The 23,934-nt window shown below is 27.2% G+C and overlaps 4 protein-coding genes across 4 annotated transcripts; 2 read left to right on the top strand and 2 right to left on the bottom strand.

The window, feature by feature from the left end:
* The first annotated feature begins 3,936 nt into the window (after positions 1-3,936).
* LOC124923738 (14 kDa proline-rich protein DC2.15-like) lies at positions 3,937-4,374 on the top strand. Its single transcript, XM_047463701.1, has one exon. The coding sequence runs from the start codon at positions 3,937-3,939 to the stop codon at positions 4,357-4,359; it is 423 nt and encodes a 140-aa protein (XP_047319657.1). The 3' UTR covers positions 4,360-4,374.
* Positions 4,375-6,385: 2,011 nt separating this feature from the next.
* Positions 6,386-8,911, top strand: LOC124925066 (alpha-galactosidase-like). The gene is made up of 15 exons (XM_047465040.1): positions 6,386-6,555; positions 6,691-6,749; positions 6,845-6,901; positions 6,979-7,013; positions 7,131-7,234; positions 7,315-7,390; positions 7,480-7,538; positions 7,601-7,666; positions 7,749-7,832; positions 7,952-8,016; positions 8,088-8,170; positions 8,254-8,344; positions 8,430-8,479; positions 8,547-8,687; positions 8,804-8,911. Exons 1-15 carry the CDS (start codon positions 6,386-6,388, stop codon positions 8,909-8,911), a joined length of 1,248 nt encoding a protein of 415 aa, XP_047320996.1.
* Positions 8,912-9,161: 250 nt separating this feature from the next.
* LOC124923737 (receptor-like cytoplasmic kinase 176) lies at positions 9,162-11,040 on the bottom strand. The gene is made up of 5 exons (XM_047463700.1): positions 10,876-11,040; positions 10,317-10,781; positions 10,093-10,235; positions 9,864-9,987; positions 9,162-9,781 (listed from the first exon to the last, which is right to left on the bottom strand). The coding sequence occupies exons 1-5, from the start codon at positions 10,904-10,906 to the stop codon at positions 9,315-9,317; spliced, it is 1,230 nt and encodes a 409-aa protein (XP_047319656.1). The 5' UTR covers positions 10,907-11,040; the 3' UTR covers positions 9,162-9,314.
* A 9,872-nt stretch (positions 11,041-20,912) lies between these two features.
* On the bottom strand, positions 20,913-23,197 carry LOC124925882 (triosephosphate isomerase, cytosolic-like). Its single transcript, XM_047466003.1, has 9 exons — positions 23,038-23,197; positions 22,751-22,826; positions 22,496-22,619; positions 22,269-22,353; positions 22,037-22,169; positions 21,595-21,689; positions 21,424-21,502; positions 21,270-21,352; positions 20,913-21,181 (listed from the first exon to the last, which is right to left on the bottom strand). The coding sequence occupies exons 1-9, from the start codon at positions 23,080-23,082 to the stop codon at positions 21,131-21,133; spliced, it is 771 nt and encodes a 256-aa protein (XP_047321959.1). The 5' UTR covers positions 23,083-23,197; the 3' UTR covers positions 20,913-21,130.
* Between the last annotated feature and the right edge of the window lie 737 nt (positions 23,198-23,934).

Genomic DNA, 23,934 nt, shown 5'->3' with positions numbered 1-23,934 from the left:
TATTGTTAAATACCTTACACTTTAGGGACTTTTTTAAAAATAAAATAAAATTGAACATGTTATGTTATGGCCTTTAACAACGGTATTTATCTACCCCGGTTAAAAAGATATTGAACCAATCTAATAGATCTGACCTCTCTAGTTAATTCATTGTAACATTGTCAATGAAAAAAGAAAAAAAAAAGCAACACCAAAAGGAAAGTCAATTATACCTTCGCATTATTTGTTTTTGAAGTTAATTTAGAAAAATATAATAATCTTAAATTTTATATAATTTTTTAAAGTAAAAGATTCTATCAAAGATCTCGTTATTTGAATAAAAGCAACTCACTTACTTACTTTTGTATTGTCGATGGGTGGTAGCATCTGAAATCTTTTGTGAAATACTACTGAGATTCATTGAGTGATGCCCGAGTCTTTGGTAATTGTTAGAAAATTCGAATTGATGCGGCTGATATGAAATTCCTACATAATTGAATTTGATCTCAATTATTTATTTGGTGGACTATCTGATTATAGAGAAATCGTCGAATTTTCAATGATCGCAGTCGTCTGATGCGTATCATTTATAATGATACTATTAAGACGTTTTCTGAGATTCGTTCCGTAAAAATTGGTAGAGTCGGTCGGGAGTTCATCGTTTTTCTCGAATACTTACGAGTTCAATAACTTTTTGAGTAACGGATTTTTATGCCATGTTTTGTCCGTTTGTTTAAACTATTCTTATTATTTTTAATAAACATGAATTATTTTATAATAATAATAATCTTAAATTAAAAACAGAGTTTTTAAGTCTTTGCAGCAAATGATTCTTAAGTCGAATCAAGTAAAATTTATGTGGGAAAAAATAGATGGAGGCCAGATATTGTGATGGCTTGTATGAAGTTGCTTTCTTTGCTCACCCACTTTTAGTTGTAAAAAAGGTAAAGAATACTCGGATAAATAACCAATGTTTTTTATTCTATAGAAAAATAACATAAATAAATAAGTTGAAGGTTTTTAATGGGACTTACTTGAGTGATATGTGTGCTTTTCAATATTTTATATCATATCCAAAATCACTTTTGTGTATGATGAAGACAATTTTGTTCTTTTCAACAACAATCACTTTCTCTCTAATTTATAACAAACTATATTAAAATACATAAATGAAAATAGCTATCTTAGTAAAAATAATGAATCAATGAAATGTTTTTTTTCAAGATAAATGACATAGCCTAAGGGAAACAATGTATTATGAAATGGAGACTCGTACTTAATTAGTGATTTAGCCAAGCCATAGATTTCTGATCGTTTAGGCTTTCTTTATATGAATACCGTACAGACTCAATGATATTTATGACAACATAAGACCTATAATACACTATAGTTTTTTTTTTCTTTTTCTTTTTTTTTTCCAAACACCTAACCTTAATTAGCTTAATTCTTAATTAAACAAATTTAACAAATTCAGGTTAAATACTACATTTATGTATCAAGTTGGTGAAAAGTCTTAAATTTATCTATGACATAAATATACCATGTATATCCATGAATAACATTTTTTTCATATTTATTCAAATTGACGGAAAACTATTAATTTATAAAAGTCGGTTAATGAAAAGGATAATCACCAATTAATTTTGCCATTCTTTTCTTTTATAAAGTTTATACGGTGGAACATTCAGATCAACCTAAAACAATTTTTTCTTTGAACTCTTCGATTGATAACATTGAAGAAAATAGCCGTCAAAGTAAGAAAAATGAGTAGTAAGAGATGGAATAATAAGAAATAAAAAAATAAATTGTAAAAGTGACTGTTATTGTAAACCATTGTAATTATAATTTTTCTTCAATTTTAAATAAATATGAGAAAACTTTAGAAGGTGACATATATTTTTAGCACAAATTTAATAATTAGCACAACAAACTTAATTATAAAACATTGTCATGCACACATTTTATATTATAAAATATAACTCTTCAGGGATTTATTCATGATCTCTTGCTCTTATTATTTTATATTTTTATGTTACACATAAAAACCCTGATTGTACCCGTCAAGAAAATAAATAAATAAATTATATATATATAATATTATTTCTCATGTGGTCATTTTTTATCTATTTTTTTGGATACCACATAAAGTACAAATTCTTTAGCTTTTGAGTTTTAAGCGTATGAAGTTTTCTCATTTTTCTTTTATTTGACTTTTTCTTCCAAGTAAGAGTAAAAAAAATGTTGCTTATCTAGTTATAATTATTGAGGTAGGTTTGTCCGTTAGACCATTTACAACCAAAAAATTATTTTTAAACTTATTTTGATTTAAATGTCACATCAAACGTAATTTTTCTCTAACCGAAAACTCATTCTCAAACCAACAGAATATTCTTATAATATTTTTTTTTACATGAACTTTTATATCTTTTTAATATCACCCCATATATTTTATAATATTATAAATTAAATTAAAATATATTAATATCACTCAAATATTTTAAATTTGATTGTAAATTATTTATATAAATTTATTAAAAATTCAAATATTAAAATACACAAATTATTTTTTTTAACATTATTATAATATTTTCTTTAACATTATTATCAATTTTGAATATTATTATAAATTTATGTTATATAAAAAATATTATATAAATAAATTAAATTATATAAATAAACTAAATAATTAAATTAAAATAATATATTATATAAATAAGTTTAATGTATACCTAAATTAAATTAAGTTTAGGGATGAATTAGAAGGGAAAAAAGTTTTGAATTTATGAACGGTTTGGGGTATCAATTGGATGAAAAATGTGATTTAAAAGAGAGAAAATGATGAAATCCCATTTTGGGTATCTTAAAAAAAATATAGTTTTTGAGATGATTTTACAAAAACATCTATAACTTTAATTCTTAATTACACAAGAACATATATATAATATAATTAATAATGAAGTCCATGTTTTGTTATCACATTAATTTTCTAATTCATCTAAAAAAATTATATTTATGATCTTATTTATATATGTATTATGTTGTAAAATAAAATTTAAATCATAACTTTCTAATAAAAAATATCAATTTTTTCATGAAATATAAAAAATGGAAATCGTTTAAACATAATAAAACAACTACCGAAATACAAAAATAAAAACCGTAAGACAACAAGAGTGAAAAAAATATACCGTAGACAGATATATTTTAATGGGCACAAAAGTCTTAAATAAGGGAGAGCTCCTAAACCGATCTTATACCAAATTAATAATATTATCTTTTGTAATTATATAAAAAAACAAAATATGATTTTAATATAATTTTCATATAGGGTCAAGATATTTGTTTTTTGAAGTGGAATTTGAGCTATGTAGGAAGTGGGACAGATATGAAGGAGGTGCATGTGGCCGGAGTGGGAAGTGCAGAATTTGCAGCATCAGGACAAAGTTTTGACAGAAAGCCTTATTTGGATCTTACCCTACCAAGTCAAGCTGATAAGATAATAATTTATATTTCCTATATTATTGTTGTTATATAATTATTTTTGGTTGGTGACATATTACATTAATATATTATTGTATAATGTTGAAGATAGTGATACATATATATATAGCAGGTTCTCTGCCCAACCTCTAACTTTTCCAAATTTCATTCTACCGAAATAATTAATAATTATATCGATTAATTATCCTTTAACATTTTTTTAAATAACATAGTAATTATGAAATTATGTGTAATTAAAGAGTGTACGTACGTAATGTAGGTAAGCAAAGGCATATATGAATATGACACAAGCATTAAATTAATAAAACTATATGTGTTAAGATGTGATGGTGCCATGCCATGCCATGCCAGCTGCTAGAGAAAGCGACACTACACATGGGTACGTACATGGGATTGCTCCACTATAAATACATACCCTAGCTAGCTTTCCACAACATATATAATACAATTATATATATGGCTTCTTCCAAAACCTCCCTAGCCCTCTTCCTCTCTATAAACCTCCTCTTCTTCGGCCTTGTCTCGGCTTGCGGCTCTTGCCCTAAGCCACCCAAGCCCAAACCACCACCACCACGGCCGCGTCCAGTTCCATGCCCCCCTCCCCCTTGCCCCACCCCGCCGGCCACATGCCCGAGGGACACTCTAAAGTTGGGGGTGTGCATGGACTTGCTTGGATTGGTTGATCTAGTGGTCGCCGATCCTACCACCACAAAGTGTTGCGCGCTCATCCAGGGCATGGCTGACCTCGAGGCTGCGGTCTGTCTCTGCACTGCTATTAAGGCTAACATTCTTGGGATCAAACTTAATGTTCCAATCTCCTTTACCATGCTTCTCAACGTCTGCCAGAAGGAACTGCCCCCTGGCTTCAGCTGTTCCTAAATTAATTTGATGATCTTCATCCATCCCCCTTTTCTCTAAATATTTATATCTCCGTTAAAATCTAATTATTAATTGATTATGAACATCTACTTGATGCAATAATAACTTAAATTAGTTATGAGTCATTCTACTTTTATAACTATATATTAACTACATCATTTAAATAATTAATTATTGATTGCACGTACGTACGTACGTGTTTCATAAACCTCATAAATTATAATGTCTCCATACGTTTTATGAAGTTGATTTGAAAAATTAATATGTATATCATATAATTTATATATATTTCAATTAAATGATACTGAAAAAATATGGAGAAACAAACAATGAGATTAAATATGTACTTATAATTAAGTTGATATGGATCATGCTGGGAAACAAAACGAGCTCAAACACAAGATTCCTATCTAAAATTAAATGTGAAATTCAATGCAAAAAAATGAAAACACTCTCCACTCCATATATATATATATATATATATATATATATATATGAATAATTTAAATTTGAATTTCAAATTTTTGAAGTTGTATCATGAGTGAAAGTATGTATACAGGGACGGATCCAGTATTTCGAACTGGAGTGGGCTTAAAAAAAATTGAGTGTGGGCTTAAAATAATAATTATAAAATTAAAAAAAAAAATAAGTATAAAAAAATAAAGTTTTACCATTTTTTTAATAATTAGATAAAAAAATAATGAATTATATTAATTACTTTTAAGAAATTAAGGGTAATTTTATATTTTTACCGTAAAAAAACTACATAGATTCGTCCCTGTATATATAGATGATCGGTTAATGATGATTCTGCCGAGAAAAAATGTCAATAATTAGTGACGATAATTAAATATGGTCGTTAGTTTTTTAATTAGCAACAAGAATTAGCAGCGGTAAATTAGTACCATCTTTTTCATTCCATCAATAATGACGGTTTCTTTATATTGCCTTTATGACCGTCGCTAATGATTCGTTTTCTTACATAATTTGATCATCTTCTTTTGAAAAGTGAGATATTCACAGAAACCAAACCATCTAAAAAGTATAACAAAAATCAAACTATCACTATATTCTAATAATATTTATGAAAAATTATGTCACCGAATTAAATTAGATATTCATTAAAATATTGAAGATTAACAATACATAACAAAGATAGTTTTTTATTGGTCAATTCTAGGATTCATCAACTGCATTCTCTTGGGTTGTCACCCCTCAATGAGTGAATGCGAGTTAGACTTTTTTTTTATTCATATCTATATTGTGAAAATATAAACACCAAAGATCTATAAAAACTAATCGCAAAAAGTTACAATTAATCTTAATATTCCTTTATCCAAACGGAAGCATGATGAAAGGTCTTCCCTACCTATATTGTTATTTTTGTGTATTTTACACAATAATAGATGACATCATGTTATATGCCATGTTGCAATATTACTTTGATCTGGGACATCATGTGAGGATTTAAAACAAAATTTTCAATTGAAAAAAAAAACTAATAAAAATTACACTCTAAGTTATGGAATTAATGTTTATAGACTTTATACATTGACATTAATTCATACACTAGTTTATGGATATTAGTTATAAAGAATATGTATTTATTAACCTTTAATAAGCTCAATATACATTAATTTACTAACATTAATTCGACCTTATCTTCTTTATTGTTAAATAAAATTAATTAAAGACCTGAAATTTCATTAGAGAATTGTTCAATGGTCATATATTTGACTATTTTTTTGTATTAATTATAAAAAATATATATGGTAAAGCATTAATATGCTATTGAATAGTAGTAATCAAAATTGTCATATTAACATATTTTTCGTATAAATGATGAGTATTTTTTTTTTCTTTGACCTTATCTTGTTCTCCCCAAAATTCTCTGATTATAAACTAATTAAATTAGGTAGTTATCTAATTATAAAAGGATAACATTGTCTAGCTAACATCTCACACACTTTCAATATCTCTTATAGAACCTCACAATACTTTTATAAAAAAATTCTGAAAGGCCTTCATGGCATCTTCATGGTTGTTCTTCATGGTGTATGCAACCATTTTAATGGTTGTCGATGCTAGAGTGAAACTGATGAATAAGTTTCCAGACTCCGAAATTAACCACACCATGTGGCCCCATTCTAGAAGAAATTTAATAAGTAACTCAATGGCCAAGACTCCTCAGATGGGGTGAGTATAAATTCTCATTTTTATGTATCAAGTTATTGTCGTCATAATGTTTTAAAAACCGATATTTGTTAGGTTCTTACAACTCTCTTCAAATATATTTATCAATTCACTAATATAGTTTATTGGGATTGACAGCTTCAACACGTGGAATCGTTTCCAATGTGATATGAACGAGACTCTTATCAAACAAACAGGTAAATTTAAAATATGGTATTTCTAATTAACCATAATTTAAACTGATATATTGTGTTTATTATTTGTATTATAATGCATTTTGTTTCTTTATTAGCTGATGCACTAGTGTCAACTGGACTTTCAAAACTCGGTTATAAATATGTTAATATCGGTAAGTTTTTCACATATTTTACATATTGAAAAGTGATTGAAAAACAAACAATAATTATTATTTTTACTATATTTTAGATGATTGTTGGGCCGAACAAAAAAGAGACAAAAAGGTACTATTTGAGGGTCGCGGTCGATATATTCCTAACCTTTACATTTCTCAATTTTTAAAATTTTCTAAATTATAATAATATGTGTTTTTTATGAAACTATTAATATTGGGTATACAGGGATTCTTAGTTGCTAAAGCTACTAAATTTCCTTCCGGAATGAAAGCTTTGTCGGACTATTTACATGCTAAAGGGTTGAAGTTGGGATTATACTCTAGTGCCGGGTATAATAATATTATTTTTGAATAATTCTATCGTGATTAAAAAATGTATTTAATATAATTCTAATTACTTGTTTTTTTAGAACTTTTACTTGTAGCAAACAGATGCCTGGATCACTTGGATATGAAAATAACGATGCTTATTCATTCGCTAAATGGGTAATATGTTATGTTGCATTTAAATTAATATGTTCATCAACATGTTGTTTCATTCAAATTAATATGCTTAATAAATTATTTTTTCTCAGGGAGTTGATTACTTAAAATATGATAATTGTTACACTGATGGTACATCAGAACAAGAGAGGTTAGATTTAAATTTTTCAATAATTTCAATCAAATATTACTCAAACAATTTATATTTTGTAGGTACCCTGTAATGAGTCGAGCTTTGTTAGATTCAGGAAGATCAATTTTTTTCTCGTTATGTGAATGGTAAGTTATATTTTAAATTTTGCTAAATAGTATTATTTATATTTTTGTATTTCTTATTATTTATATTTAATTTATATATTAGGGGAAATTTAAACGTATCAACTTGGGGACACCCTATTGGAAACAGTTGGAGAACCACGGGAGATATTAGGGATGCTTGGGATAGGTAAAATGATTTTCTTTTTCTTTTATTATTTATTTAATTTAATCACGATTTACAAACAAAAATTGAATTATATTAACATAAAAATATATATAGATTGAATATTGTTGTTCCTGTTACAGTGTTACTAGTATTGCTGATTCCAATGATCAATGGGCAGCTTATGCAGGGCCTGGAGGGTTTAATGGTAATTTATTGACATTTGTAATATATATTTTTTATTATCAATAATCTTATACATTATATTATTCTTTTTAGATCCTGATATGCTAGAGGTTGGAAATGGAAACATGACAACCGATGAATACAGATCTCATTTTAGCATTTGGGCTATGGTAAAGGTAAATGAGTAAATGTCTTGATTCATCTCTTAAGTTTTATAATTTTTTTAAATAAAAATAATAATTTTTGAACAATATTATAGGCTCCTCTTATTATCGGATGTGATGTTCGAACAATGGATAAGACCACTTTCGAATTGCTTAGCAACCCGGAAGTTATTGCAGTTAACCAAGGTAAAAAAATAATTACTCACTTAAAATAGTGTAAAAATGTTTAATTATTGTGTATTTAATTTGAATGTCTACTGTATATTATTAGATAAACTTGGTATACAAGGGAGAAAGATGGTACAAAACGGAGATTTAGAGGTAATTTTAATTATATTTATTCACTTGTTTGTTCATAAACTTAATTATTTTATCCGTTTCAATATAGGTTTGGGCCGGACCCATTAGTCACAAAAGATACACAGTTGTCCTATGGAACAGAGGATCGGAAAAGGCCAATATCACTGCATATTGGTCCGATATTGGAATTAGGCCCAACACTATTGTGAAAGCACGTGATTTATGGGAGGTTAGAAATGTTTATAATTAAGAAATTATCATTTAATTTAGATATTCCCCTGATAACCTAACTACCTAAATTTTCAATATTTTAAAAAATATATATATATATTGACTTAACTGCAGCATAAGACAACAACAGTCGAGAATGTGATAACAGCCGAAGTAAATCCCCACGACGTGAAGATGTACGTTTTAACGCCTCAAAAGTCTCAGAAGAAGCACAATATGTAAAAGTACTAGAGATCGAGATGGAAATGAACAATAAAACTTTCTTATTGAATTCTAGAACTAGATATCTTTTAGTTTGCTAGATTTGATCAGAATTTAAGTGGTAATATTTATCATTTGATCCTTCAATGATAGATCCAACTTTATTTACTTTACATCTATAATGAAATTAATGTTTTTTTCTTTAGTAATTGTGGTTTGGAAGTTCATAGAGCTCAATAAACATATATGTCAAAGAGAAGAAAGACAGTAATGAAAGCAAAAACAAGAAAAGATTAAGGAATTTCGTTACATTGATTCTTAAGAAATAACATATTTGCCAAGGAGAAGAAAGACAGGAATAACAGCAATTATCACATTCACCTTTCTTTACAGAACTCTATTAAAAAGAAATGGAGTTATATTTTTAAGCTTGAATTGGTGAAACAGATGGTCTAGGATAAGATGCGGCTCTTCCTTTATAAGAAACATTTTGATCAGCGCATCTCCTACTACTATCGCTTCCTTTATGAAGAGGGTTTTTCGATTTAATGGATGATTCATTCCTAGGTGCGACCACATCTTTGGAGGAATCTATCAGCTGTTCCAAAGTTTTAACCACATCAATCATGGTGGGCCTTAACTTGGGTTCGTTGGCAATGCATTTGATGGCTAGTGTTGCAGCCTTGAGTGCCCCTCCCATCGAATACTGACCCTCTATTCGGGCATCCATTATGTGTAAAATTCTTCGTCGGCTGGTCAAGTATGGCCGAGCCCACTCGATCAAGTTGGTCTCGCCCGGAGCACGACTCTTGTCTACCACTCGTCGACCAGTCAACATTTCAAGTAGCACAACTCCAAAACTGTACACATCACTCTTGGATGTCAAGTGACCTATATAATTCACACCAAATTGAATTAAGTAAGACAACTTTAAGGAATTACAAGATATTGTAGGTAATAGGTAATTAATTACCAGTTGCCATGTATTCAGGAGCAGCATATCCATAAGTACCCATAACCCTTGTTGAAACATGGCTCTTACCATCTCTTGGCCCGTCTTTAGCCAACCCGAAATCAGATAATTTAGCATTGTAATTCTGTTTGTGATGGTTAAGAAAAAAGGAAAAGAACTTTTAAGAATTCATTCGATTAGTTAGTATGTATATGTTAAAGGATAAAAAGAAATGGATTCACCCACATACCGAGTCAAGAAGAATGTTTGAAGATTTGAAATCACGGTATATCACTTTGGCTTCTGGACTATGAAGAAATGAAAGTCCTTTAGCAGCACCAAGAGCAACCTTCATTCTCAAACTCCATGACAGTGGTTGAAAGTGCGAACTTCCTGTTTATAAAGTCAATATCAATCATTCAATCTTTTACAAAATACCCATTACCCAAAAACTCAAAAATTAGAAAAACATACTTCTGAAAAGGTGATTCTCTAAGCTTCCTTTAGGCATGAACTCATAAACAAGGAGACGATGATCATCTTCGAGACAGTAACCAATCAATTTAACAAGATTGGGATGATAAAGGAGACCCAAATAAGCAATCTCTGCCAACCACTCCTTATGACCTTGATAACTCTCTTGATTAAGCCTCTTTACAGCAATAACCAAACCAGTACCAGGTCTAGTAGCTGCGAAAGTATGTTCATCAATCCAACCCTTAAAGACACAACCAAACCCACCCTCGCCCAACACACTGTCGGGTCGAAAATTTCTGGTTGCTACTTTGAGATCATTATAGGAAAACCCTTTCAGATTTGAAGTTAACAAGATTTCATCCTCTGTTCTCGGCGGCGTTACATAACCTGACGCAGATACACGACTACTACCGGATCCACTTGAAATCTTACCACTTCTGTTGCTCAGTTTTGAGTTATCCCCTGAAATTAATTAGATCGAAGACTAATTATTAGTCTAAATTGAAATTAAAGCCTGGATTTTTGCAGATTTAACAGAAACAGAAAAGGATCTGACCTGTTAATCGGGCGCTGAGACACGAACCCATTGATAGAACTCCAAACCCGCCAAGGAAGAGAGACTAGCTAGATCGAAGAGTATGAACATAAAACACATGCAAAAGTAGATGTGGGTGAGATGGGGGAGAGTAATTTATATATAATCTTGTCTTTGGGCTTTTTAGTCATGGCTTCACGGGAGCTCCATCGGACGGACGGAGGACCTTTTCGGCCGACGACAAAAAGTGTTGACTTGGCTTTTACTTTCCGTCGCCTTGTTCAGATGCGACTTTCCACATAATTAATTAAGCCTTGTTTGGACTTCTCTCACTCATTCTATCTAATTAAATATATATCCATTTGTAGAAACCTTAATTATTTTAAGGCATTAATTATTAATCTATTTAGCACATGTTAATTAATTTAGCTTCTTCTTTTTTTTTTTTTCAATATACAAAAAATGTCTTTTTTTTCTTTATTTATATTATTTTACAATCATAATCATATTCACCATTATAATTATATATAAGTAGTAATAGATATTTTAGATATTAAAAGACATAATTATTTCATATGAGAAAGGAAGGGAAATGAATGAATCATGTGATCATTTTTATTTTATTTTGAAAATATGAATAATAATTCGGTTTGTAGGTATCTAATATAGATTGAGGAGTCCACTTTTTAAGATCATTTTGGTCCACATAAAATTTTGTTCTTCCCATCTTCTTCAATATGTATATTAATTGATGCCGCTATTATGATTTTATTTTTTTCACTAATTCATATAAACTATCTACATGTTATTTATGTTATTTGTATCAACCAGAAATTAAAAAATCTTATGAAAGAGACTTATTTGAATAAATTACTATGGACTGATACTAAAATAGTCTTACCATTTTTTTTTTTCATTTTATGTGGTGAATTGGTGATACTTGATGGCTTTAGCCCTGAACCGACCCAAATTAATAATTTACATGGTCGTCATTCATTCTTCTCGATCCACTACCATAATTGAAATAGAGCATTAGAGCATGTGGATAATCTTTTAAAAAGTGATATTATTTTAATTGAATCACGGTTAATAAGCAAGAAAGTCAAATTGATAGGGTAAAAAATCAAACAAAAACATTCAAATTAATTAGGAAGGACAAAGTACAGGAAAAAAAACCCCTAAAAAGTCGTATACTCAAATTGACATCCAATTAAAATCATTTTTATTTTTATTTTTTTCTGTAAAAGAAATGAAGTCGGGATTGAAGTTATTTAAGAAAAAAGAAGGTTTAAAATTAGAAGATTGTGTAGTTGAGAAAAAGGAAATATAATTAATGCGTTATATATTGAATTGATGATATAAGATCTGAGTCACGAGAGATGATTGCATGATGGGATTCATTGAATCATATTTGCTGGTTGAAAATCACCTGCTTGTGACCAAATAATTAATTAATTAATTAATTGTATGTCTCCATTTCTACAGCACATTTTCTTTTTCTTCTTCTTCCCGCCTCTTTTACTTTTTTAGGCAGTTAATTATAATTAGGTAAAAATTCACTATCATTATCATATATATATTATATATTAATAGAATTCCTGAGAGGGACTATTCACACCGATCCATCCATGTGTGGAGAGGCAAATGATCATCAAGTTCTACTTTTCCAATGGAAGATAAGTCTCAAATCCTCTATATATCTTTCACCAGAATAAACCCCACCACTAATTATATAGATCAAGTTTAATTTTATCATGTGCCTAAACAAGATAAATATATATATTAGTACCTCCCAACGCTTTAATAAATATTATAAAGTTAAATTAAAATAGATTTATAGATAGTTTCAAATCTTGTAACTATTTTATTGTTCTTGGAAGAGGTGACTTAATGCGCCTATTGTGAGGATCAAAATAGGGTTTAAATTATAATAAAAATTATTAATTAATTAACTTAGAATAAATTATTATTATTTGGGTTAATTTAAATGATATAATAAATCTTCAATTTTTTCTAATAAATACTTTAAACAAATAAAATTTTGATAGAGCACCCATCGATCAGGGCTGCTATTGTCGGGTCAGCGACATGGTAAGGCTAAATAGGTGGTGGTCGCATAGGGCTACCGGTCACCTCCTGACCCTCCCGCCCGAACACCCTAAAAAAATGCACTCACTAAGTTTGAACTTGAGACAATAATGGATATTAATATAATATTTCAATTACACTATAAAATTTTATTTCTATTTTTAAAAGGTTTATGTATATTAAAAAAAAATTGTTTAAGTACACAATAAAAAAAATGACATTAAAAGAAAAAAATTAAAAAAACGGTACTCAATAAATTTATCGAGCTCGAAAATAACAATTAAGGCTTTCCTGAACGAATCTTAGAAAACGTTATAATAATAGTATTATAAATGTTACGCATCGGACGATTACGTTCATTTAAAGTTCGACGATTTATCTCCAACCAGATAGTGCAACAAAAAATAATTTGTATGTTAACCCAAAATGTAGGTTTGTCATATCAACTACATCAATCAAAACTTCTCACCAATTACACAAAAACTCGAGTATCACCCAATAAATCTCAGTAATACTCTCTCCAAATACTAGTCATCCCTCGACAATGTAAAAGTAAGTAAGTTACTGATTCAAACTAGCTCTTCGTGAGACATACGACTAGCCATAATAAAACATTTTTCATGCACATATCATCCGTTATAATTTCAGGATGAATAATGCTCCATCTAAAGAACGAGATCTTGAAAGGAATTTTTGACTCCCATAAAAAATTATATAGAATCATATTAGTGAACAAATTGTAGCAATACCCCCACGTGAAAACTATTCATATATTGTCAACGCATATCATGATGTTCAAAACGATGACACTTGTTTGCATCATGTCAAAAAGAAAACTTTGTCATGGAAGTAGTCTCCATAATATTTAATCTCTTTCTCTATCTAATTTGACTATCGAAACCACTAAATTGAGAATCAAACCATCCTCAAACTATAATTTATTTATTGTTAATTTAATATACAAAAATTATTCAACTTTTTCAATTTAATTTCAAATATAAAATTAAATAAATCAAACAAATTCATTTGGCTTAAAAACCCCCCAATCTTGGACCATTATTGTAGATGATATATGTTTACAATATTTTTTAATTAAATAAATATTACAATAAATTAATATATTAATAGAACAAAAATGTATTTATTAAAAAAATGTTAAATTCTTAAACAAATGCGCACAGGTAAGTAAGTAATAAACAATATAAAGTAAAATTTATTTATGAATAGGCATCCTTATTTTTATACATATGGAACCAATAAATAATAAATTAATATTTAACAAATTAAACTAAAATTAAAATATAAATTAACTAATGTTACTTTAATAATTTCAAATAATAAAATAAATTATAATTTATTTTTTTAGATTAGATAGCAAGAACCTATGAAGATCCACACTTAAATTAGGATGTTTTAAAACAAATGCGTTTGCAATCAATTTTGAACATAAATTAAGTATGACAAACTTTGGTTAGTTAAATTGTTTGACTAAATATCATTTTGGTCCCAATCGATTTCAATTTATACATCAAAGGCTTAATCATATATCCAAAGGACCATTATAATTCACCCTCATCTAAAAGAAACGCATCTATTTTTATATATATTGACTCAAGGAAGATAAATTTCCTAGAGATGAACAAAAGATTAGGACCATCTAAATTCTCAATTATTGGATATCATTTGGAAGAACTAGCATGACCCGCTATAACTCAAACTAATTCCAAATTTAACTGAATTCATGATATTTTGATTTTTTAAGTCGACTTTTATCACTGTAATACATTGATGATTATTTTTTAGCTTTAATTTAATTTAATTAAATTGTTTAAATGAGAATTGAATTTAAAATTTTAACATCTCAATTCAAACACCTTCCATTTAATTGGTTGAATTAATTTTAAATAATTTAAAAAATATTGTTTACTTCTAAACTTGTGTATGTTTATATATTTTGCTTTTTTCTATTATATAAATTGAATTAAATTTATTGATCATTTAAAAAATTTATTCAATTTTCATTTTCCCAATATTTATTTGTTAAATTTTAAATTATATTAACATATATAGTTATTGAATCATCTCAATCATTAATTAAAATATTTTTTATTCTATATCAAAATATTAATTGAGTTATTAAAATTAACAGTGGAAAATAAATTAAAATTTGAATCAATTTTAATTTAATTTTTACTTTTGATCGTATCAAATTTAAAAGTTTAATAAATAAAATTTAATGTTACGTTGTTTTGAGTTTTTTCTTATGATGACAATTTATACAACTCGTGTCATAACTCATATATATGTACATGATTCCAAGTTATTTTTGCTAAGAAATGAAACTCCATGTTCAATAAATAAAACCTAGCTAGCTTTTATGAAATTGTTGAATAAGCAAATTAAGTAAATAAAATTATTGATAAATATGAAGAAATTAGGTGTGAAAGACTTTTATGCAGGTTTGTAGACTTTTGTTGAGAGAATCTGGATGGATAAGGATTGGATATTATTATTATATATATGCTTCAATTAAATAATTAAGAGTATTGCGTCAGATTATAATTAATTCGGCCTTAAATTTAAATTAGTAAATTAATTATACTTAATTTTAAATTATATATGCTGCAATCTAAAACCCGTTTTTGTCATATTTCTCTCAATCACTCCTCTAGTCCCGGCTCTTTCTCTCTCTCAAATGACCGATTTTATTAATATTCTTCTAATTATTAACTTTATAATAATTTATTTAATACGGGTACAGTTGAGATATGTGCGTTACAAAAGTTTATATAACACATGCATGAATCTTGTCAAATAGTGCTGTCCTTGTTTATAATAATTATTTTCTGGCTCCATATGTATAATACTAATAAAATAAAATAAAATGTATTTAGTTTTAATGTGAATATAAATACTATGGTAGATTTTATAATCAATGGCTATACTAAGAAAACCCTCTAATTTAAGTAGTATAGAGTTCATGGTGGATGTCCACCAACTAACATTCTTAAATTAAATTCTAGTTTGTAAGAAAAAAAAATGTAAATATATATGCAATACTTCTTTGTTAAGGATTTTGTTTGATAAATTAATTAATTTTGTAAATAGATATTTTATTTTTGTTTGAATTCAATTTTTAGCTGAAAGAAAAAAGTCTCCATTAAATGGCATTTTTAACCCTTAGAAAGTTGCATTCTCTCTTACTCCTAGAGGCTTAAGTGACAGAGGGTAACTTAGTCATTTCTCCTTCAAAACCAGTTTCCCAAACAAACCCTATTCAATTCAAAATCAAACTATGTGTATGTTTATGTATGCTATCAATTATTGAATTATATATATAATAAATTTATGTTTTGTAATATACAATTGCATGTGAGAGTGACTAGTTGTGAGTGATAACAAATTAAGTTGGGAATGAATTAATTAAGAAATTGATGGGTTGAGTTATAAAATTGCATAAATTCGTTGTTGTATGGTTGACTTATAAATTAGGGTTGGTTGGTTGTTTATTTGTTGGCAGTTTTCTTATTTACTAGGGGCTCTATTTTGAGACCACTTGACAGCACCACCACATTGCTTTCCATTGACTCTTAATTAATTAGTCCTCTTTTCAAATAATAATATTGGGACATTTTAATCATTGTTTCCTTTTGTTTTCATCTCAAGTTCGTTTAATATTATAGATGTTCGTTTCTCAATCACAATACAAGCAATTATAGCTCAAAACTACAATACAAACAATTTTTTGAAAAACAAAACCCTCTAAAGAATAATAATAATAATAATGCATTCTAAAACAATTATACTGGTTAATATATGAAGTCCACTAATCATGACACAAAGATTCACCGATTACACATGACTAGCATCGATCCTATAGTAGATGTACACAAATTATGCTTAGTCAAATAACACACAAAATAATTATGACAATTGACGATAACAATGTTATTTGATGTCGCAATTCTAATGATGTTGCAACTGAATAGTAGGCAGACATCAGCATACTTGTTTTGTTTTGTTTTTTTTCTAATTAAGAATGAGACAATATATATAATCACTTAGTTACTGTGATTCCTACCATTGATGATATTGAACATTGTTATCTTTAAGCTCATCCTCTCAAATCTTACAAATTAAGACAGGCAGAAGAAGGATATAAACCTTAATAAGTATGTTTAATTGAGGGAGCTCAATGAAATAAGGGAGAAAAATAACATTACAATATATATAGATAAAATGAGAAAATATAAAATATAAATAATGGGTACCATAAAACTGATATTTTGAGTTGACGGATCTAGTTGGGTACCATTTTCAACTGATCTAAAGTAATTAAATCCTTATATTTTTCTAACAATAATAGATAACCTGGAAAACAGTCTGTCAAGCCCATTCTTTTATTAAAATAGTACATATTAAATTAATAAATGGCTTTGTCTGACACGAACACGGTTTAATTTATTTACTGGTTATATTTGATTTTATTACAAATTGATTCTATATAATCAATTTGTCTTAAAATAAATTAAATTGACTTTGATAGCCCAATGTTAGGCTGATTTAGGGAGAAATGGATTTTCTCTTATTTAAAATTTTTATTTATCAACTGATATTATAAGATTCCGCCATCCTTGATTTATAAAGAAATTTAATAACACTAATTAATTAGTTAAGTGTTTTATAAATAATTTTAGTTGCAAAAATATTTGCTTTAAAAAAATTTAAAAACAAAATATTATTCATTTTTTTAAGTCTAATATATTTTAAGAGAAATGATTAGGCGAGGGAATTTGGTGAGGGAATGACTTGGCATAATGTTGAAAAAATCAAATAATTTCTTTCTTTTCTCTCTTTCCTCCCACTTTTACATTCCCTCACCAAATTTTCTCACCAAATTCCCTCTCTCTATCACTCCTCATATATTCATAATCTCCGCGAAAACCGCGTTGATCGTTAAATAAACCAAATATATTAAAGTAAAAGGCATATGTTAGTAAGAATTAATTAGTTATACACAAATAATCAAACTACATAAACAAATGCTCCCACCACCCTCAAAAAAAACTCCCTTCAATTTCATCTTCAATTTCATATGGATTATGATAATTTAAAGTCAAACAATCATTATCTTAGTGCAGTTGAAAAATTGTATAAATAAAAAATATGTGAATCTTTCAATATAGTCAATTTAATTGAAGAAATTTAAAATTAGGATCATAGTCTCCTTGTGTATAAAACATTAATGCATGTAATAGTTTTATTTCATTTTTAATATGTAATTTTTGTATAATGTTATTTACTTATAAATATGGGCAGTTTTATAGCTATGAGAATTAATATTATGCTGTCTCAATACTAGAAAAATATTTATTTATTCAATGAACTCGTTATATGATTTTATCGTTTTCTCCGAATTAAAAAATGATTTTGTTAAAAATAATTGATGTTTGCAAAGTTTGACTGAAGAGATAACCTTTTGTCCACATGCGGCCAATCAGTACTTCTTTAATCGGATGGACAGTTTGGTAGGATATAGTATTTAATTTATAATATTATTTTTATAAGTTTGGCAACTTCAAATAACTTACAAATGATTTGTTTAATTAAAGTGAAAATAATTAAAATTTTAAATTATTTATATTAAATAGTTATATTTTTTTAAATTGTTTTATCAATTTAATATGATCAAACATATTTATAATCACATATTTTTATAAATTTTATTAAAATTATAATAAAATTAAAAAATATATAATATTTGACTTATAAATATTAAAGGAAAATAGTTAAACAATTTAGTATAAACAAACACCAAAATATCAAAAAAATATCTTTTTAAAGTTAATAAATTTACTATAATATATAAAGTTATTTTAAATTTTATATCTTTTTCTTCTTTCAACACACTTCATTTTTTTATTATTATCCACCATATTTTTAATACTATAAATTAATTTTAAACATCATTTCAAAAGAGAAGAAGGTAACTAGATCTAGAATAATGATTAAAAAAAATCAATTATATATATATATATATTTATATCATTTTTATCTCATTTATTTATATATATTAACTCATTAGTATAGTTATAATGACAAAATTAATTATAAGGGATTAAAGTTCACAAATTGAATTATCACTTAAAAAATATATTATGTCATCTTCTTTCTTAATAAATATATTATAAATGAATTGTCTAATATACAAATTTAAAATATATATATATATTAAAATTTTATTTAAAATTTAATATATCAAATTATATTAATCTAATTATATAATTTAATATATTAAATTTATTAACTAATATAATTAATATATAAGGTATAAAAGTGTTAACGTTTATTTCACCTATTAATTTTAAATATTATTAAACTAATTTAAATAATGAATACTTAAAATTTAAATGTTTTTATTTGATTTATTCAGTTTTTTATCTTAAAAAGTTATTTAATATTTAAAATTCATTATTCAATATCTTAATTTTAAAATTTATAAATAATGTCTAGAGATCTTGTTAATTTTAAAAAGAATATTATCGTAATAGATAACCGACAAAGTCCATTTTTAAAACATTTAATTAAATGTTTGGTAAGCTAAGCAACCCTTTTTAATGGAAATATTTTATAAGAATAAGTGCACAAAGTCTATAGTGCTACGGTGTTGAAATAAGAGTTTGATTTATTAAAATATTTTATAGGTTGAATCAAACTTTTGCCACTTTGTTTATTAAGCAATCATTCTCTTTATCACTTAATTTATTTGATTAGATTTTATTGCCTAATTTTTATTAAAGTTAACATTTAAATATAAAATAATATTTTAATAATTAAATTAATTAAACACAAAATAACTTACTTTTATTAAACAAAGTTTTTTTTTTTAAATAATCCCAAAAGAAATACAAAAACAAACAAGTTCTTGCATATTATTTTAAGAGATAAATTTTAGAATAATTTGGTTTATTATTTGATTTATTTTATTATATTTATTGAGAAAAGGATACCCATGTATTATATTTTTTTTTGCTTTTTTCTATAGCTTTTAAAATGCCCAGCTGCGTCAGTATAACGTCATAGAGACCTATAGCTTTTAATTGTAGTGCTGGGATTGATGTAGGCCTACTTATTATGGAGCCCACTTACTACATTACTCTACTTAAAAATAAAACATTCTTAAACCTCCTTTCAAATATTTGTGTTCTACTAGATTTGTCATTCAAATTCAATTTATTCTAATTTAAAAGGAATAATATTTGATATTTTTGTTCATTAAAGTATAGTCTAAATTTGATATATGTATTATCAAATAAGTTTAAAATGTTTTTATTAAGTTTAAAAGTTATCTTGATTAATTAAATATATATTTTTTAAATTTAAATATTGTTTTAATATTTTGTTTTTTAATAACTTTTTATTTCAATTTTAAAATTTATATTTAAAAAAAAAAAATTGTTATACAATAATAATATAAATTAAACTAATATATATTTATAAACTATTTAAAATATAGTATTAAATAAATAATATTAAAAATAAAATACTAATATATTTAACACCATATCTATTTTTTTTATTTATTTTCTGTATTGATTTCTTTTAACTAATAAATATATATAATATATATATTCACAAAATATATTTATATATTTAAACATCAAAATCAAAATAATTAATTATTTTAATATGTTTTATAAATATATATTATTTAATTTATAATATTACTTTATAACTAAATATTAAATAAATAAAGTATATCAGAATATATATAAAAAAATAAAAAACTGAAATCAAATTTTATATTACAAAAATATATTCAACTTTTAACTTACATGAGCTCTACCACTAAACTATTAATCTCTATGTCTCCACCAATTTGAATTTACTAACATTGTCTTTAATAGTGAGTTTCTATATCATAATGTAAAATGAAAAAAAATAAATTATGAGGATGATCAAAACAATTTTCAAACAAGAGACAATAAAGAGAATAAAATATAACTAACCCCATAGTCTTCTTACAAAAGATTTCCTCAACAAAAACAACACATAATGTTCCACAATTTCTTTCATCAAAAAGAATAAAAGAGCATACAAATTTATTCTCAAAAAAGGCTAGTACTGTCTTTCATGAAGAAACTTCATGAGAAAATCCGGATCTCATACATCAACCAACAGCTCTTGTTTAGGCATTTTTCTTCACCTCAGCAGACTTGATTATGTCAATGAATTCCGCCTATAAATGGACAACAAACAATATATATATGAGAACTAGATCCAATCATTTTCAAATAACTAATAGTAATAGTAGATCCATTCAGTACCTTTAAGGAGGCACCTCCAACCAGAAAGCCATCAAGATCAGGCTGTGCCGCCAGCTCCTTGCAGTTGGCACCGCTCACAGAACCTGCATTCAAATATTTTGTGTTAATCTCTTTTAATTGCAACATTTTTAAATATAATTTTATGAAAATGTACCTCCATATATGATGCGGATTGTAGAAGCAACTTCAGAACTAACATTTGCTTGGAACCATTTTCTTAGTTCATTGTGTACCTGTCATCATGTCAAGAAGAAAATGCACTGTGAAAAGGAAAGATACATAAACACAATCGTAGTTTAAAAGGTTCAAACAAACTCCTAATTACCTCCTGAGCTTGAGCAGGAGTTGCAACCTTTCCAGTTCCAATGGCCCAAACTGGTTCATAAGCCAAGACAATGTTCTCCCAGCTTGTTACCCGATCTAAAACAGATTTGGAAAACATATGAGCTAGCTTTCAGTAAATAAAATCTTTGTAACCATCTTCATTTACATTACTATTAATTTAGCAATCCATAACTCCTTTGAAACAAATAAATGCTTTTCAAAACAGAGCAATCAAAACAAAAGGGTGATTTGGCATGTTATTTAGAATGCTTGTGTGATCTATTGTAGCAAAGGTTATGTTTACTTCAAAAGACAACTGCAATAAATATTGAACAGGGATTAAAAGAAACAAGAGAAACATGAAAATGAATGCACTTGAGAGCATGTGATCTTGTAATAGATCTTGTAATAATATGATCATAACAGGTAATGAGAAAATATACCAGCAATTGCCTTAGTTTGTGCAGCAACAACGTCCATGGTTGATCCAGATTCACGCTCCTCGAGAGTCTCACCAACGCAAGCAATGACCTTCAAACCTTGGGCAAGAGCATAAGCTACCTTATCTCCAACAAACTGAAATTACAAATACACCATTACTGTTAAGGATATATATGCAGATAATTAACTTATTAGATGAAGTTGTGCAATCCTAAAACAAAAACAAAAACTTACTTCATTTGATTCCTTTAGTAAAGCTCTCCTCTCAGAATGACCAATAATGACCCAGGGGATACCCAAATTGACAAGCATCTCAGCACTGCAGCAAGATATTTAATTTAGAACTCAACATTTAACCAAGAACATGAAAATGAAATTATCATGATTCAATTTGATTGAATTGTGAAATAACTCGCATATGATAATGGTGATCCATACAAATAGTCTAAAGAGATCCTTACCTGATTTCACCAGTGAAAGCTCCTCCTTTCTTAACCCAACAATTCTGAGCAGCAACTTGAAAATTAGGTTTCAAAGAACTCTGAACCAGAGGAAGAAAAACATATGGAGGGCTAACAACCACCTCTGTTATACATAAAAAGAAATGGCAATAAGATTGGTATTCAAATGATTTGCAATGATGATTCAATCCAGATGTATGTATGTTTGTTCATCTCAGGAATAATAAATGAAACATTATAATTGCATGCACTTACCCACAACATCAGTTGAAGGAACATCGCCAGCATTAAGAGTTGCAACTATCTTTTTCACATCTTCGGTCGTTCCATTCTGGGTAATCAAACATTACAGGATCAAGACAACCAATTTAATAAGTAAGATCTCAAGATCTGGGACACAATTAAAAACAATCTCCTAAATTTGAAAACAAAATCCAGTTGTCGGAAGGACGATGATAACTATGAACATCAGATCCGGGGGAAAAGTAAAAACAATACAAATGAATAAGAAAGGTGATCAGATAGATCGGATGAAAGCTTACGCATTTCCAGTTACCGCCGACGAAGAACTTCCTGGCCATCGCCATCTTGAAGACAGTAAATAATTCGGAAGATTACTCAAAGAATAGTGTTAGAACAAGCGAGAAGTTGAGGAAAGACACGAACTTTATAATTAATAATGTCGAGATTTTACTTGGGCCAGATTGCTGTATATATAATGCCGATCTTGCCCTCCCTGTGAACACATAAAAAATGTTAATAACCTAAAACCACTGTCCACAATTTTACCATGGGCCTGGTTGGATGGTTACACATCAAAACTTGAACCTAAAACCACTACCCACATTTTTACTTTTACTTTTTTATCTAGAAAAAAAAAAAAAAGATTATTCACAAATTTTCATCCATCACCGACTAATTCACCATGTCTATTGTTCGGTAATTTATTTATTTTTTAAATAATAGGTTAGTTGTTTAAAAATTAATAGTTAATGATGATTTTTAGGTGAAGAATATTTTTTTTTAAAGACTTGAAAACTATGAATATATAATGATAATATTTTTTTTATTTAAAATTTATTTTAATAGTTTACTTAATAAATTCATACATTTATCATTTCTTTATATTAATAAATTTTGAATGAGAAACAAACTTGTGATAAAGAAGTGTAAGAATATAAATGTATAAACTGTGAAACTCTTTGTTATTGGATTATTCATTCTAAATAAATCTTATAATTATAATTAAATTTCTTAATTTATTTTAGTCTTATTTTTCTTTTATATTAGATAGAGTTGGAGAGTTAAATAGTTAACTTGAAAATTATGGGTTGAACCGTTGAAGCAGAGTGGACTGATGACACTTGTCTATCGTATATCTAATACTTCCAATCAAGCAATTCAAAATATCCACTGTGATTAAGGAATTATAATTATAT

The sequence above is a fragment of the Impatiens glandulifera genome, chromosome 2, assembly GCF_907164915.1.
Source record: "Impatiens glandulifera chromosome 2, dImpGla2.1, whole genome shotgun sequence".
NCBI lineage: Eukaryota > Viridiplantae > Streptophyta > Magnoliopsida > Ericales > Balsaminaceae > Impatiens > Impatiens glandulifera.
This window is presented reverse-complemented; position numbering and strand designations above follow the sequence as displayed.

Bases quoted from the DNA above. Each gene is read 5' to 3' on its own strand.
- LOC124923738 (XM_047463701.1), top strand. From the start codon at position 3,937: ATGGCTTCTTCCAAAACCTCCCTAGCCCTCTTCCTCTCTATAAACCTC.
- LOC124925066 (XM_047465040.1), top strand. From the start codon at position 6,386: ATGGCATCTTCATGGTTGTTCTTCATGGTGTATGCAACCATTTTAATG. The intron at 7,539-7,600 runs GTTAGATTTAAA...TATATTTTGTAG, and splicing joins GGTACATCAGAACAAGAGAG to GTACCCTGTAATGAGTCGAG. The intron at 8,688-8,803 runs GTTAGAAATGTT...ACTTAACTGCAG, and splicing joins AAGCACGTGATTTATGGGAG to CATAAGACAACAACAGTCGA.
- LOC124923737 (XM_047463700.1), bottom strand. From the start codon at position 10,906: ATGGGTTCGTGTCTCAGCGCCCGATTAACAG. The intron at 10,782-10,875 runs GTCAGATCCTTT...AATTAATTTCAG, and splicing joins TCTCAGCGCCCGATTAACAG to GGGATAACTCAAAACTGAGC. The intron at 9,988-10,092 runs GTATGTGGGTGA...CATCACAAACAG, and splicing joins CAAACATTCTTCTTGACTCG to AATTACAATGCTAAATTATC.
- LOC124925882 (XM_047466003.1), bottom strand. From the start codon at position 23,082: ATGGCGATGGCCAGGAAGTTCTTCGTCGGCGGTAACTGGAAATGC. The intron at 22,620-22,750 runs GTAAGTGCATGC...TATGTATAACAG, and splicing joins TCCTTCAACTGATGTTGTGG to AGGTGGTTGTTAGCCCTCCA. The intron at 22,354-22,495 runs GTAAGGATCTCT...ATCTTGCTGCAG, and splicing joins GCTTTCACTGGTGAAATCAG to TGCTGAGATGCTTGTCAATT.